General features: G+C 35.8%; 1 protein-coding gene across 5 annotated transcripts; it reads right to left on the bottom strand.

Moving 5' to 3' along the window:
- Window positions 1-10,856: 10,856 nt before the first annotated feature.
- Window positions 10,857-16,264, bottom strand: LOC113290262 (methionine--tRNA ligase, chloroplastic/mitochondrial-like). 5 transcript variants are annotated; one of them, XM_026539863.1, is made up of 13 exons: window positions 15,317-16,264; window positions 15,028-15,169; window positions 14,786-14,929; window positions 14,542-14,691; window positions 14,165-14,332; window positions 13,940-14,064; window positions 13,663-13,795; window positions 13,319-13,417; window positions 12,597-12,777; window positions 12,307-12,422; window positions 11,994-12,149; window positions 11,599-11,730; window positions 10,857-11,516 (listed from the first exon to the last, which is right to left on the bottom strand). In XM_026539863.1, the coding sequence occupies exons 1-13, from the start codon at window positions 15,355-15,357 to the stop codon at window positions 11,334-11,336; spliced, it is 1,770 nt and encodes a 589-aa protein (XP_026395648.1). In that variant the 5' UTR covers window positions 15,358-16,264; the 3' UTR covers window positions 10,857-11,333. The 5 variants fall into 5 exon arrangements, with proteins under 5 accessions (XP_026395648.1, XP_026395647.1, XP_026395646.1 ...); XM_026539862.1 differs by having other exon boundaries at window positions 11,599-11,727; window positions 13,663-13,756; window positions 15,028-16,264; XM_026539861.1 differs by having other exon boundaries at window positions 13,663-13,756; window positions 15,028-16,264.
- Between the last annotated feature and the right edge of the window lie 998 nt (window positions 16,265-17,262).

Consider the following 17,262-nt stretch of genomic DNA (forward strand, 5'->3'; position numbering starts at 1 on the left):
GTTTCGGCTTCTTCATCAGAATCCTGCAACAATCAAACCAAAAATATTGGGAAAAAAACTCTAATGAGGACAATACAGATTTCATAACTCTCGCCGGTGAAGCAAAACAAGTAACAGATTACATATAACCCCAGCAATTTATTATAAAAAAAAGTTTTGGTAGAATTCTCATTCCAAATAACTCTAAGATTAGCACAATACAAATAAGGTATGAAGCTCAAACAACTTACACTATAATTACTATCTTTCTCAAGTTCATCAGCACGAGCTTCCAAAAATTCTGAAAATTCTGGATACTGAATAAAAAAAGAAAAACACGGAAATCAAACATCAATAGGCTGAAACAAACACGTGAGAACCAGTACTGCAGGAAGTAATGACCCTCCGCAGGCTAGCAGATTCCTAGATGCACAAGTGAGCAAACAATCAATGTCAGGAAACAAATATATTCAATGTATGTACATCTAAATCCAGTATCTAAAATCGAAAATGAAAATAAAGTTACTGAAATTTCAACTATTATAGCAAACACTGATGTTATATGAATCTTACAATGTCCTACTAGGTCAGTTGGTTCCCAACAAAATCTACATAAATTTCTAGATAGGGGAATTGAACCCGCGCGTGGTGGATTCACAATCCACTGCCTTGATCCACTTGGCTACATCCGCCCCCTAATATTTAATGGGACGACCATTTATCTGAGGCCCAAAGATGAACATTAGATACTCCTTAGTTTTTACTCATATAATTCTCAAACCAACAGGATAACCAAATCGACAATCCTCCAAGAGATAAGATGATGGAAATACCATAGTGGATACGTAGTGCATCAGACAGAATCACACATACATCGACAATAATACAGATTGTGGACTAGAATATTAACTTATAGCATACCAACTACCGATACAAACTCTAGGGTGTAAATACCGCATTAAGGTTCATAACAATTATACTGGCAGTGGCAAGGATTAATAATATACTGCAGCTTTAAGGAACACTCAGTCCAGAAATAATATCTAATCACCATAATCTACTGAATTCAATGTGTCTACGAACCCTATCCAATATCAACTCCCTTGTACTTGTTAGTCAATGAATTCCAAATCATTTCCATTTCATTTTAGGGTGATTTTGTACTCAAGCACTCATATATTACAAGTCCTAACATACTCGGTTCTAATTTTTGGTTGTTGCCACATGAAACATTCCCTTCAATATTTTTTACATATAAAACCTACTCACACTTATCTTATTTTCACTACTTTGCTCTAATTTCACAATTACAGCAAAAGCATCAAATATTATCATTATTGATAGGTTTCAGATTCTCAAACAAACTCACACTACTCGTAAAGTTACTCGTTGCAGTTATTTAGAGTAATGCACCATTACCTTTTCGATCAGGTGGTCCAATTTCTTCTTTTGCTTGGCAAGTTCCAAATGAAGTTCCTTGTTCTGTGCCTGTAAAGGCCTATCATTGCCCTCATCTTCAAAAAACCATTCTCTTTTTAATAACTTACAAACCTAAAAATCACTAATGCACTTACACACAACAAATTCAACTGCTAGATTTTCCAAATTTTACGGGAGACTAATTGAACCTCGTAGTGACCAGTAGCACTAAGCTCAAGGATTCACCATCTTCACAAAAAAAAGAAAGACACAGTTCAATGACTTAAGGAAGACATGGTATGATATTTGAATCCAGCAAAATAAATAAAATGAAGGGATATTTAGACTTTGGGTCTCAATTTTGTGACCAGCTTTGAGTTTGGGTCTTGAGAAAATTTTAATTAGAGTTTGGGTCCTGGACTATAGTTGACCGTCTTAACAGTTACATAAGCAGGTTAAATGTAGAAACGACCAACTGAAATTTGGATTTTAGTTTATTTACCAACTTTGCGATTTTCTTCATCTTTATCTTCTTCAACTTACCATGACCCCATTACTATCTCATTAATTTAGAAATTGACACACCGTAATGGAAATTCCTGATGATTTCTTCTTTATCTTATTCGAATCAAAATCCCCGAAAACACCAAGTTGTTGAAGTATCTCCTCATATATATCAGAAGTATGAAAAAAATTCGGCTGGTTTGACGCCCATTCGTACAAACTAATTACAGAATCCGAGTCCTTTTGTCTCTGAAGTACACCGAGGAAATCTTCTGAAGTAAATTTTGGTAGAAGGTCATGGGTAAAAAAGAGAAGATAATGTAGAAAATGGGTTCAGACTGGACACTACGGCAGAAGAAGTTGTCGCCCTGAGCTCATCGTGATGGTGCAGAGATGAAATTGGAAGTGATAGAGGTTGTTTCTGAGACAAACAAGAAGTTGGGTTTTGTGGAAGAACCCATGGATAACATTTAAGAGTGGCAATTAAAGCATCCATTGAAACAATTAAACAAACAGGTTTTGTTCACCATATACTCAACCACAAACAGAAGAAAATATGGATTTGTTTTCAGAAAATTAAGGAAAACCCATAATCTATCAGAAAGAATCAACCATAACCGTACAGTCAATTCATGGATACATGAATAAATGGAAATAATTCTTGTTTGTCTGTAGAAAATTTTGCAGAGAAAATCAAGTGGATAAATCCCTTGATTGATCAGTAGGAAGGTTCAAAGTGTTTGCTTCGAGCAAATACAACAAGAAGATCACGCTGCACGCATAAAGACCGGCGTGTATGAAGATAAAAATTTATCAAAATTAAATTTATTTTGTTTAAATAAAATCTATTAAAATTAAATTTATTTTTCTTAACGATCAAGACGGTCAACTATAGTCCAGGACCCAAACTCTAATTAAAATTTTCTCAAGACCCAAACACAAACCTGGTCACAAAGTTGGGACCCAAAATCTAAATATCCCTAAAATGAATTAGTGCAAGCCCTTTACCATCTACGTTGTAAGCTGCAGCCATTTGTTCTTCCTCTTCAACTTCTTGTTCTCCTGCACATCATCACGTAAATGTATTTAAATCCCTGACCATCATATCCTCATAAAACTGAAAACATATGTAAGCAAAACTGCATATGAGCACCTATTCTCCTAGTAACCATGTCATGAAGAGTTCGAACTCAGAGTCTAATAAATCCTATACAGTCTAGGTGATCATATAAGAGCAAATATTGAAGCATTTTAAGTGAATCATAACTCAATACAAAACCTGCAGTAGGTGCACACTAAGGACAACAAAAAACATTGGTCTCCTTTGATGCTGTGAAGAACTTGGCCATGACATTTAAACAAACATGCAGTGTCTCTAAAGAATTAAGATGAGCAAAATTGAAACTCTATAAAGCTAAACAACCTTATAACATTAATGATCTTCACCAAGTTAGGGACATACAATTTAAACAAATCCCAAACTAAAACATAAAACGAAAAATATTCAAAATTGATAAAGAGAAATTGATATTACTACAAATACAAACACAAATTAAAAACTAAAATAAACCTAAATCTCTTGCAAAGCTTCAACACCTTTACTAACATATGCTAAAAGGGGATGGACTTGACATTAGCTTATCCTGCAGGAAAAAAAATCAGGAAATATAATCAAAATCCTTAAATCAAATCTACATGAAGTACTACCTTACTAGTACCAACAAGATTTGTTCGATCATGAGCACTCAAATCTTCAATAAAACAAAAATATCAAGGTTTTCAAATACTAAAAACATACTCGGACCATCAAATAAAGTGAAGGGTTTTTGAGAAGATTCAATTTCATATTTAGGGGTTTTATTTCTTACACTAGGAGAAGAGATCTTCAACCCACTTGAAGTTTTTTGCAGGGAAAAATACATAAGGAAACATCATTCTGCAAAATCAAGAGAAGATGAACAGAAATTAAATCATTAATGATACTAAAATTCTATCACATTTAGCAAACAAGGACAAGATTGATAATACCTGATGATTTCAGGAGCAGAAAACTAATCTAGGGTTACAAAGTTTTCTTTAGATTTCTATTGATACATGCGTTTTGATTTTGAGATAGGGGTTACGACGAAGCTATGATTTGGGACAGTAAGTTTCGATCTTTGATATGAGAGTGAGATTCGTCTTCAATTTCTAACTTTGATTTCTAATTATTGAGAAATGAACTGGATTTTGAATCTAGGGTTCTTGGAGTTTTTGTTGAATTTGATTAATGGAACAAAATAATAATAAAACTTGTTAAGATTGAGTTGTCGGTGGTGATGAAAGTGAAGAGTATGATTTGGGGACATGATCTGTGGATGAAGAAGAAGGGGATCTCGTGTGCTGTGAATGAGTTAGGAAACGGGTGAATGAAAAGGTATTTATGGGTATTGTCGTATGGAACTGGGGCTATAGAAAGTAGTTGCTTCCACAATTGTTCTTATACTCGATAAGAGAGCCATGTTTTATTATAAAAATACCACCCAATATAACGACTGTGGATGAAACTTGATTAATTTTTATCAAAAAAGCTACTTTTTCTCACAGCTCATATAAGTACTACCAGTCCATGGAAGTCGTTTCTTTAAAACCTAGGAAGTTGTTAAAAATCCTTTTTCCACTAGTGTGAAGCTAAGATGTAATTCTAGCTCTCACCAAAGAGTTGGGAATGAATCTTCTTACCGGTATTGGTACAAGCAATGCCATGCGGGTACCATAGTAACAACCAATTTCCATATGAAGGTCATACTTTAGATATAAATTTTAATGATAAGAAGAACTTTTCCTGGACAATTAACTATTTAATTGACTAGAACAAAGACGTCACAAAATTTATACATGAACCGAGAGATAATCATACCTTGTTAAATGCCAAAGAAGCCCATGCAGATGGATATCATGTGAATCCTCACAGTGATGAGAATATAACTGATTGTATCTGTTATAGTCTCTAATCTAGTGAAATGTAAATCACTATAGTATTTGGATTAATTATTGAATCCATATTGACTCCGACGATGAAATATTGGGAATCGACTGATACAGTCTTTGGGCATAACCATAAAGCTACTTTGGTTGTGACATGATGATCGTTTTGAAAGGACTCATACGAACATCACTTTATTTGAGTGAACAAAAAATGGGAGAAAGTTTGACAGAATGCGAAATAACGACATATCTCTCAATAGGTGTTCTCTAAAGAACTTGATGCACAACCCCCCACCCCCACACCCCACCCCCTTCCCATTATGATTTTAAGTAATTAAGAGAGCATATCACTCATTTCACAAAGTCTTCCGTAAAATTTAATCTTCCGTTCGGCGAGACAACAATCATATCAGATGACGCTGAAAAGATTATAGGCCTTAGATCACGTGGGAAGAGTGTAGATGTTAAATATTCTGATTTGGATTGGGAACAACTTTATAAGTTATCCCAAGAAGTTCTTGGTTGGGATCGTGATACTACCGAGTTGGAGTTTTGTTGCGCCGCTAAAGAGGTGGAAAGCGTGCGTCGTGGCTACGATAACAAACCATATATGTTGAATTCGTTCAATATGAAGAATTCGAAAGCTAAGTTTGATAATATTGTGCAATAAGTTAAGGATAGGTTGTTGATGGACGCGACCAAGGTAAACCATACCGCTACTGCTTATTTGTTGTACACTCTCGGTCGAATTATATTCCCGACCATACTGGCGACAAAGTGATAGATCAATATCTCCAATTCTTAAAAGATCTTTCAAAGGTTCATGAGTGCGCTTTGAGAACCGTTTGTGTTGAATTCAGTCTCGAGTCAATTGCGAAATCCTCTAAGCTAGAACGCTAGGAACTTTGGAGGAAACTTCAGTCTCTTTCAGGTGTTTCTCGATAACTTTAATTCCATTTTTTTTCATTAAATTTATTTGTTCATGTACTTTGCATATGTTCTCTAGTTTTATTTGATCACTGTGACAAGTTCGGCCTATTATAATAACTCAATTTTGAGACGAACATGACAAGAATGGAGTAATTTTTATGGAAATGTCAGGTTCGGCCCAAACTGGTAATTTAGTTTTGAACCGAACCTGACATTTTCAGAACAATTATTACATTCTTGTCAGGTTCGGCCCATAATGTTATAGTTTGTGATATAGTTTTGAGATGAACTTCTGTTTGTATTTCCAATGCGCTTAATATAGGTGTGGGTATGATCACTTCCCGAAGTTGGAATTAAGCACACCGATTGAGGTCGTGGATGATACATTTCCAACTTTGGCCAAATATAAGTTCAAGGACCATAAGAAGAGGGATAAGTCTGGAAAAACAATCTATTTAAGAGAAAAGTTAGACTCATTGGATGGGCACAATGTTGACTTTGAACTGTATAACACGGAAAAATAAGAAGATGAATTTGTTTACAATTAATATATGCCTTTGGAGATGTACTACAGACCGTTGTTTTATCCAGGCAAGTGTAGTTTCGATCCTCGTCGAGTACTCCGCTAATTTGGTCCAAACAGTACGTGGGATGATAACTGAAGGTTCAAGTTGTTTTCGAAGGGAAGTAAAGGCACAACGAGAACCACCGGTTCATGGAAATCCAAATATGACCCTGAGTCGTTGTTTCGTCACTGGAATAACTTGGATTACAACATGTTGAGTTGGGAGGGATTAGAGAGTTTGCGTCAAGGTCCTCATGAAGTTGTAGAAGAGTATAGAGATTGGTATAATTAAATTTCTCATCCATTCATTATTCATAGAGAAAGTCAAGATCTTTTCGAAGATGAAATTATGGAGGAAAAAATAATGGAATTTGCGGCGAAGAAAGCGTCTGACAGCATAATCCATAGTGTATCCGTGGCAATGGCGGTAGTGGTAAGTTGATGTCTTTATTTACTCTTTTAAACATATTATAAAATATGAAAGTATGTTCTATATTAATTTTTGGTTTGAAATGAAATTATTTGTCGTCAACAACGAATTTGTTGAAGAAAATGAAGAAGAAAGTTAGTTGAAAACAGACGATATCAATGGATGAGCATCAAGGTTTCTGCAATGAATTAGAATCGATCATTCGCGTAGGTAAATCCGTGAATTCAAATAAAAAGGCGATGAAGACAACCCGGAGGCCCAAATGTACGTGGTAATGCATCCGATACCGATGATGAACATGAAGGAGGAAGTGGAAGATAAAAAGGACATGTTGCAACCAAAAGAGGTCGTGGAAGTGATCATGGAGGTGGTAAAAGAGGTCGTGGAGGTGGTTGTGAATGAATATGTTATTGTACTTTCATGTTCTGGATTTTAGTTTAACCTCATATTAGTCTTTGACTTGTATTTTCATTTTAAATATTAGTTATCACTCTGATGTTTAAGAGGTTAAATTATTATGGTATTTAGAAGATATAACTTAGATTGTCATCCGCTTGTTTTATATTTATTATATTGACAGTGTCCAGCAAAGATGATTAATGGGCCGAGCCTAGTTCCTTCTATTTTTAAGTAATCCTAATAGGTTCGGCTGATAGGAGAAATTACATTTTGAGCCGAACCTGTAACACATCTTGGAACTTCCAAATTTCGACCCATTCGACAAAATAAATTATAAGTCGAATATCAATTTTTAAAGTTCGCAGGTTTCGAGGAATGACTAGTTTTTTAAAAAAAGAGTCGTTACTCGCGTAGCTTTTCTATACCCACTCTACATACCCATTTTGGATTCGTATCTCTTGAAAAAAATGACATGCTACAAAATTTACTTTAGATAAAGATGGATCACTATCCACACACTATACAGCCTATTATCCGAAAATGGGTGAAGAACGTCGCTTGAATGGTATGATGAGTTAGAGTTATTTTCTCGATTGTTTGATATAAGAAAACAAATCGAAGATTTTATTGCTTTAGTTCGGATTGTAAGGCGATATCGACTTAAGGGTGAAACCATTGCTGAAATTGAAGAGAAGTCTCGAGCGGAATGGCAACGATGGAATGGAAAGGATTTCGAATACGACCCCCAATACAACATCCTTAAGGATTTCCTCGAAAAACGTATGGATTCTAATTACCCGTATGTGGGTTTTCTTTAACTAAATATCGTATAATGTGCATTTAATTTTGTAATGGGTAACGATTATGAATGAAAACTATTATAAATAGAAACTAATGAAATTACCAAAAATATAAGTAGGTCCACAATTCAAATTAGAGGACTGGTCGAACCTGACATTTCTTACAAGTTTCACTACAAGTTGTCAGGTTCGTCTTAAAACTAATTCTTCATTTTCCAGCCGAACCTGACAACTCCCACAAGTTTCACTATAAATTGTCAAACTAATTCTTCATTTGTCAGGTTCATTCGTAACAAGTTGTTGGGTTCGGCTTAAAGTGGTGTGTTACTTTTCAGCCGAACATTTGTCTGTAAGTCCGATATCAGTTTTGCATTGAGGTTCGGTAATTTGTATTAACAAACACCTAAATAACAAAAAAGACAAAATATTTCATTCATATGTTAATTTGAGGATACATTGTATGTCATTTATAACTTTACCCCACCCTCCCCATCCGAACAAAAAAAAAATCCCATCCTTTATGACATTTCCAAAAAATCTTCGTATTATGTTTTATGAATTTCCTAATCTTGTCGCGGCTTCTTTTACCTCGTCCACTTCATCTTCACTTGTATCTTCATACCTCGTTACAATTATTTGATCTTTCACAAGCGATATGTATGAATTTTTCCAAAGGTCCATTTACGTCGTGTAGTTTGCGCACCAATCCATCGAGTAATTATGTTGGAATCCCGTGCAAAAGACTTTACAATTCAAAGGAGGTAATGGGCAACCGGGATTAATCTCGAGGACGATAAAAAAAAAAAAAATCCTTGAGCAAACGCAAGAACATGTCTTCTATCTTTAAGATCCTCACAGTAAGGTTTTGTTGGCGGCGCATAAGTAAAACTATTACCAACCATCCCGAAACAATGAATCATGCAATTGAAAGTCTCTGCTAAACCCACGACTTGACATCGAAATCCAATGGTTTCTTATAATGACGGAGCCGTCGTGTCAACGTCGTTCGAATTCAATACACTCCGATGCCACCTCTTCGTCTCCTCTTGGACCTTCTCTCATCATTGTAGTGTAGAAGTCCTTGTTTCAGCGCAATATTTGCAACAACCGATTCCTTATATATTTGATTTCGTCTCCTTGCCACTCCGAGTTCTTCGCATCTATAAAGGTCCTAGTTATTCCCAAGTACACGTGGATGGTGATGACGACAATTCATATTTTTATTCATGTCCAATGATTTAGATCTCCATTATAGTTGAAAACGATTTTGAAGGGGCACTATTTTTTCTTCGTTTTGGTCTTATTATCTCTCCCGGTCTTCCCAATGTACACGGAACCCTTTTTATTCATAGTCTTATTATCTCTCCCGGTCTATCCTATTTATTTCACAAACCATTTCTAACCGGTTCCATCGGCTTTGATTCCCTGTCACTAGCATGCAAATTATTTTCCATCCATGTATGTAAGCCCAATCCCATGCTTCCGGTTTACTTCCCCATATCTACAAGAATACAAGGTCACATATATACTTAGTAAACTTTTGGAATATACATACTTTTAATTTATAGAATAAGACATCACTAAATTTGTTTCCTACCAAGTCATTTTGGAAATGATCTTTAATATCTTCGTAAGTGGTGTTAACAACCGAAGGTTGATCATGCATTGGTGGAGTTTCGACAATTACGATCTATAAGAATACAGCGTGATTAGATAACTCAAAGGAAAAAAAATAACCGAAGGTTCGGCTAATTCGAAAAATTGGAACCAGAGCCGAACCTAGGAAAATCTCTGAGTAAAGCTAGGTTCGGCTCATATAAAATGTATGTTTAAAGTCGAACCTTTATCATTTCGAAGTTCGGAGGGAACAAATATTTTCCGACCGAACTTTTAACTTAGGTATTTTATTGAAGCCACACTTCCAAGTTCGGCTAGAAACAGGTGTGTCCGAACATTACGTTGTAAGTCGAACAAAGTAAAATAAATCAAGCAATAGGTTCGGCTATCCATTAAAAGAGTTCGAATAAGCCAAAACATCAGCAATTTTCTAAATTTCTTGGATTCAGCTTTAAATATACTGGTCAAATTGTTCTTCGACTAATATAACATTAACAACTTACTTAGTTAATCATCAATATTACTAATTAATCATTATCATTAACACTAACCATAACTATTAACATCAATTATATAAGAGTAGTAATGTCAATATAAAAAAAATGTCCATAAGGGTTAATGCCGTTTTTATCTAATGACCCTATTTTGACACCGTTAGGTATGCCTCCGTAAAAATCAGTATGCCTCTAAACAGGTTTTTTTAACCGCACATAGACAAATTCATGGGCCAAGAAATTCATACCCATAAAGGCAATATGCTTTAGTTAAATCACTTTTTTCTCTATTACCTAGGTATCCATATTCTTGTACAGTTGTAAATCAAATATAAAACTGTACCAGGTTGTTCATTTCAATCTCGGTTTCCGCCGGCGGCCTAATTTTCTGTAGGATCCTTTTGGTTTGTCCAGGAACATTTTTTTGTTTTTGTTTTTGGTTGTTGTTGGTGAACTGCTTATATTAACAGAAAATAGACATAAAATATCTGGACTAGACCCTCCCCACATCATATCAGCAGCCGAACATGACTCATAACAACGAGAGCATTTGTTCTTTCGTGGCTGCTGCTGCTGTAGCAAAAAATCATTGCCACACCATCAGCTTATCTATACTGATTAGAGAAAATTAGATGAATAGAACTTATGATAGTAATGTCAGCCAACAACAATCACACATTCACACTACTTTTATACGAAGTCTAACTATGAAGTCTAGTTATTCACTTTCAACATTTTAATCTTGTCGATGTTCTGGTGAAGAGTAAGAATGAGGTCATCAAGAACAACGACAAGCTACATGGTATCTGTTTTGATGCAAAAATCTAGCATACACTGCTGCAAAGCCCCAAAATATTTTACCAAGTTCAGAATCCTGATTAGACAGCCGCCGCAATCCTACCAGCAACCACCATTAACACCATTTCATCAACATCACCCGAATAATAGCCCACAAAAGTGGAAACACAACTAGCAGAACATCACCAGTGGAAAAACCCCAATCCAACTCAAACCATTAGCAGACCCTTTATTTTATTTTATTTTATTTACATGGTACTAAAACTTATTCGGTAAATCAAACGTGTGCACCTGAATTTTGGGGATAAATAAGTCAATAGCATCCTCAATCTTATTCAAATGAATAAATTTCTCAACTTTTCTGAAATTATGTTCTGTTTGTCACTGATCTGCAGAGGTGTATTATATGCAGGTACAGATAGAGACAAGTCCTAACTCTGAGCTTCTACAGCCAGTTGAGGCTTTGGCTTTGGTTTCCGTTTCTTATCTTTCACTGCCTTCTTAAGAGTTTCACCTCCATTTTCCTCTTCTGAGATGATTTCAATCCTCGCGAAGATGGGAATTGCCTGGGCCATAACCTGACCACCTTTGAGCCCTCCCCATCTGGTATCACTCTGCATAAAGAAAGTATATCAATCGGATGTGTTTAACAAGATTTACAACTCATATTCACCAAGGAGATAGAGAGATACAGACCCAGGTAACAGCTTCAAACTGATCGTTTGAATAGCCAAGCTGTGAATATATCCGCGAACATAAACTTGGGGTTACAGGAGCTAATGCTACTGCAATAATCCTCACGACTTCCAATATTACAACAAGGTCCTGCTAAAAACAAACACCAAATAATTAGAAAAGACATGCCTTTAATAAGAGCAAAATACTTAAAACTTGTTATGCAATCAGCTCAAATTTGGTCAGTAACGATGACTCAGAGTAGACTCGGCCGTATGAAACGAAAACTTGACAACAAATAGCTAACGTAGTAAGGTCTTGTATAAAACAATATCGTCTTTCAGACCCTCCACTTCATCTAGTTAAGTCTTGTATAAACATATCGTCTATGGTGAGATATTTTTAAGAAAGAAAACCTTTGCAGCAGCTTCAGAAGCATCGCCACCTTTCTTGAAAAGAGACCATGGAGCCCGTTCATCCATATACAAGTTCCCTGCGTTCCCAATCTCTAGCACGGCCTCACAAGCTAAGGATAAGGATAGGTTTTCATAGTGGTCTTTTGATGTCTCTACCTACAAAAAATGGCAGGAAATGCTCAGAATAGTTGAATGACTTGAGATATGTACGACTTTATTTTAAGATAGCTAACAATAACAATTTGAATCAAGCATGACAGTATTCAAACTACATATATCTAAATAATATTGTCGGGACTTCTATCATCCTTACCAACTTCTCTACAGTGTCTTTGAGTGCAATCCCTTCAGCTGCAGTAACCGAATCAACGATTAAAGTTGAATTACAGTTTTTCTTCAGAAGCCCAAGCGTACGATTAAGAAGATTTCCTGCACAAATTTAACGTTTTTTTATTGATTATATAATGGCAGGTTACCAGTTTTAAAACAATGTCAGAGCTAGAACTTAGGATGACCCGATATCTCTGGATTAGTAGTTACTCCTATAACCCAAACCCACATAATAGTTTAAGTTGTTCGCTATAGTTAACCATGATAGAGCACCTATTGTATTGGCAAGATGTGCGTTGACAATATTGACAAACCGTTCCTCCGAGTAGTCCCCATCATTTCCAAGTTCTACTTCCCTAAGAAAGAAGTACCTCACCGCATCAGAACCAAACCTAAGCACCAAATCCTTTGGCTCGAGTGTATTACCAAGTGATTTCCCCATTTTCATGCCATCCTAAAATTTCAAAATAAAAAGCATTGCTGCATGAAATGAAAATCAATTAATGAGATGAAATATCAGAACCTACGAACTTCTGAATATCCTATTATATCAGTTCATTAGACACTAAATGTGTGTTCCTTTACTAGAATTGCGAAATGGAAACTAGAAAAATACTTAGTATTGCCTTATTAACCAAGTTACGAAAACCAACACTATGCCAAATAAACTTTTTGAAAACTGAATCACATCTGAGAATGATAGAACAAACTAGTAGAGACTCTACTGATGCATCTGAATCCAAAGTTTTTATGACTGACTACTTTTTAAAAACCAAACCACCCCACAGATTCGTCAATGCTGCTTGCCAAAATATCCATCTGTCCACAAGGCATTACAATGGATAGAAACTGAACCAATTCTGTTATTTTTTTAAATTATTTTCTTGCAAAACTCCATCATGTGGACTGTGCCCAATAGAGGATTGAAAATTCAGATTGTCATGCATGGACTGGGATACAGTATAGGCTAACCGTAACGTATTACAGTAAATTACCTTGGTTAGGAATCCATGGCCGAAAACCATCTTTGGAAGGCTTAGTCCAGCAGACATCAACATAGCTGGCCAGTAAACAGCATGGAACCGCAAGATATCCTGCGAAAAAGAACAACGAAACTAATGAGATTTGACAAGAAGATCAAAAGTTGTGTTTCCTCAAGAGTAAATTAGGTCATTTGAGAAATACTGATTCTAAGCATGTTTAGAAGGTGAAGGGGCAAATACATAGTCCCAAAATATTACGAGATTTTTGGTTAATTTGAAACCAACACTACTGCAGTTTCAAGAAATAAGGGGACACAAATGGATTTCAGGGAATGGCCAGATTCAAGATACTTTACCTTGCCAATTAAGTGCAGCGAAGCAGGCCAACCTGAAGCAGTTGCATGTTGTAAAGTGGGTTTTTCTTGTTCTAGGGATAATGCCGATACATATCTAAGCAGCAAACAAGAGAAGTATACGTAAATAACGCACCTGAAAAAATGAGCCTAAAATACAATATTAGACATAGGATATCTTGGTGTGTCTACTCAAAAATTCAAAGGAATTGGGAAAGACCCAAACTCTCCCAAGCTCAACCACAATAGATTAAAAGATAAGTGAAGTTTTAGACTTTACCCCAATAAAGCATCAAACCAGACATAGATAGTTTGTTTTTCATCGCAAGGCACAGGAATACCCCAATCCACAGACGCCCGTGAAATTGAGAAATCTCTTAAGCCACTCTTGATCCAGCTTTGCACCTATATAAGAACCTGTTAGAAAGATAATTTGGTGCAAGGGTTTCCCAAACAAACAAACAAAAAGTAATCCTGCGAGCAATGTTAGTACTGTCAGCCGCACCTCATTCAAACGGTAAGAAGGCTGTACAAAATCTGGATTACGTGCTAAGACCTCCTCTAGTGACTTTTGATATTTTGACAAGGCAAAGAAGTAGTTATCCTCCTTACGTGCCTCACAAGGTTTTAGGTGCATAGGGCAACAATTGTTCTCAAGCAATTCCTTCTCATCCTGCATATATTGATAATGAAATACAAGGCAATGCAGAAATTGACCAAATTTATCCACTGACCAAGGGTAAAATATAACTACCCGAACTTAACATGGTATGTTTAGTTAAACTGATGTTCAAGAGACGAGATTCTGTAGATGAACTAGAACAGAACACTTATCATATTTAACCTTCTAATCATTCACATTCCAAAATGAAGTTTACCGACCTTATACTCTTCACAACCAACACAATACAGTCCCTCATAATCAGCTCGATAAATGTCACCACTAGCAAGAACTCTAGCATAAAATTCCTTCACAATTTCTTCGTGACTTGAATCAGTTGTTCGAATAAACTTGTCATAAGCTATGTCTAGCTGCAAATAAACAAAAATACATACTAATCCATCTAAAGTATAGCTAAACAGATTTTCAAACATTTCTTCCAATGCAAAATTAAGCAAATCTTACATCCTTCCAAAGAAACTTATAAGCCTGTGACATATTGCTGCAATGTTCAATTGGACTCGAACCACTAGCTGCTGCTGCAGTAGCTATCTTCTCTCCATGTTCATCTGTACCCGTTATGAATATAACTTTCTTCCCTAACAGTCTCTGGCGTCAACAAAGAAACCAGATCAAATTAGTACCATTTTTTAGTGATTTTGAAACAGCATAAGGTCTGGGTATCTACAGAGGGAGAGAGAGGTTACGTGAAATCGAGCTATGGCATCAGCAGCAATAGTAGTGTAGGCACTACCCATATGAGGTGGGGCATTTACGTAGTAAAGAGGTGTAGTGAGAATGAATGCGTCTGGAGTGATGGATTGAGCTCCACCATCGTTACTGCTGCAGCTACAGAATAAGGCAGATGAAGATGACGAAGGTTTTGGCGAGAAGGAAAGAACATTTCTGCGATTTAAGAAGACATTTTTTATACAGGTAGTTTTGAATTTGATCGAAGAGGTAGTAGTAGAAGGAGAAGTTAATGAAGAGAATAACCAGAGAGTATTTTGTGAGTTGCGGAATACTCTCCCCGACATCTCTGCCTAAGCAACCACAAACAGTTACCAACCAATAAAAACAATGAAATACACATATCACAGCCAGAAATTTATCAACAGTGATGAATTTATCTTAATTAGGAAATACAGGACCATAAGAATATGTTATACACACTATGTGCTATTAGTTCTATCTAAACTCTATTACGCGGGCAGTTTGAAGAGAGATACACAAGTTATAGCAAGTGACAGGTATATTTGGTACACAACCACAACAAAAGCATTCTCTTAAACCAACCAGGCATATGACAAGGTAAAACTGCAATAATGAGAATCTGCATCGAGAAGAGTACATATATATTTTTCTCTTAGGCATTTCCGCAAACAAAAAGAGTTCAAAAATACTTAATTCAGCGGGAAGTAATTTTGAAGAAAATCAAACATTTCTTTGCAAAAAAATGAAAATGTTGTGTAAACATAGACTGGTAATCCCAAGTTGATAAACATCAGCAGAAAAACGTTAATGTACTGTGACACGTTAACTACAAACGTGGCACATTAGTGTTTTGTAACAGAACCTATATATATCCCTCTTGGTGGTCTGTTGTAATGGTCTGAGAGACTTAACAAAATCAATAAGATAAGAAGGGAATACAATTCGTCAGTTCCCATATATCCTCTTCTCTGTGTCCATTCAACTTCTTTAATTTATGTATCTTAATTAGTTATCTTAGTTCTTGTCATTTGTTGAACCTGCTACTCTGGTGGTAATATTAGAGTGGGCTAGAGGTTGATCTCAATGAACTGGATGACTAATATGTACTGTGACTTCGTAACACGTTATCAGCACGAATTGCTCGATAGCGGCGGTGTGTTCATTTGATCGATTAAAGGATGTAGCTGGAGCAATATCTATAGTCGGCGGAGATTATTATTTTTCCTTCCCTCATTCTTCGTGTTTTATGTTTATTAAATATGATTTTAACTTTGTACTTACTTATATAATTTTTGTTGTGGTCAGGATACCATAACGGATTAAAGTTTCGATTTGTACTGTTAAATTGAACTTTATCCTAATTAAGGCGCATATATATATCAACCTGATATATATTTTGATTTGTATTTCCTGGTAAATGTAGGAAGGTGAGAATCGCAACTCCGTGAATTTTGATAATAATTCTCCATTTTATCTTTTTGTTATGGTACTACGGTTTTAATACCGATAAAGCGAGAAATTGCTGCATCCCTGAAGGATGAAGTAAACTTGATAATCTCCAGAAATTTTGAAAGTATACCACCAGAAGCTGGAATATTGTGTAGCATAGTATGGATGCAAAAGTGCGTTCCGTTAGCTGGTCGGTCCCAGAAGTAACCCGTTACAAAGTGCTAGTCGGTTTTTTTATTAGCAGTCCATGGAGTGACCTGCGCTATTAAGGCAATTTTTTCAGAGCGTATCCATTGTTGCACACTTGTAAATTAATATTTCGTCGACCCCGAAGGTGACGATAAAATGGAGATTTGTTGATATTGTATTAGTACCATATGTATTTTGATGTTTGTCCTTTGTTCTAAGTTTTGTTTCTTTGCTTATTTTTGTAATTAATGGATTCCAGAAGCAATCCATGATATGTTGTCGACTCCTGAAGCAGTCGAACATATATTTTGTGCCTTCCTGTAATAATCCTAAAATTTATGGGTTTCAGCAGTAATCTGTAAAATAGACCCCAGAAGTGGTCTATCGAAATATTTGGATTTCAGGAATAGCCATAAAATTTTGGGTTCCGGAAGTAGCCCATGGTTACCAAATGTTTTTGTTAATGGCTCTACTCTCTCGTCTATAAAGGATATGGATTCCAGAAGTAATATATCCAGTAAAGATATGGACGATGGAGATGTATGTCTCAAAGACAATGGAACAACAAACAAAAAAAAAAAATTTTGAAC

This window comes from Papaver somniferum, chromosome 6 (assembly GCF_003573695.1).
Source record: "Papaver somniferum cultivar HN1 chromosome 6, ASM357369v1, whole genome shotgun sequence".
In the NCBI taxonomy this organism is placed as follows: domain Eukaryota; kingdom Viridiplantae; phylum Streptophyta; class Magnoliopsida; order Ranunculales; family Papaveraceae; genus Papaver; species Papaver somniferum.

Coding starts and splice junctions, on each gene's coding strand:
- LOC113290262 (XM_026539859.1), bottom strand. CDS start 15,357: ATGTCGGGGAGAGTATTCCGCAACTCACAAAATACTCTCTGGTTATTC. Junction 14,930..15,027: donor ATGCCATAGCTCGATTTCAC/GTAACCTCTCTC, acceptor TGTTGACGCCAG/AGACTGTTAGGGAAGAAAGT. Junction 12,150..12,306: donor AAGACACTGTAGAGAAGTTG/GTAAGGATGATA, acceptor CATTTTTTGTAG/GTAGAGACATCAAAAGACCA.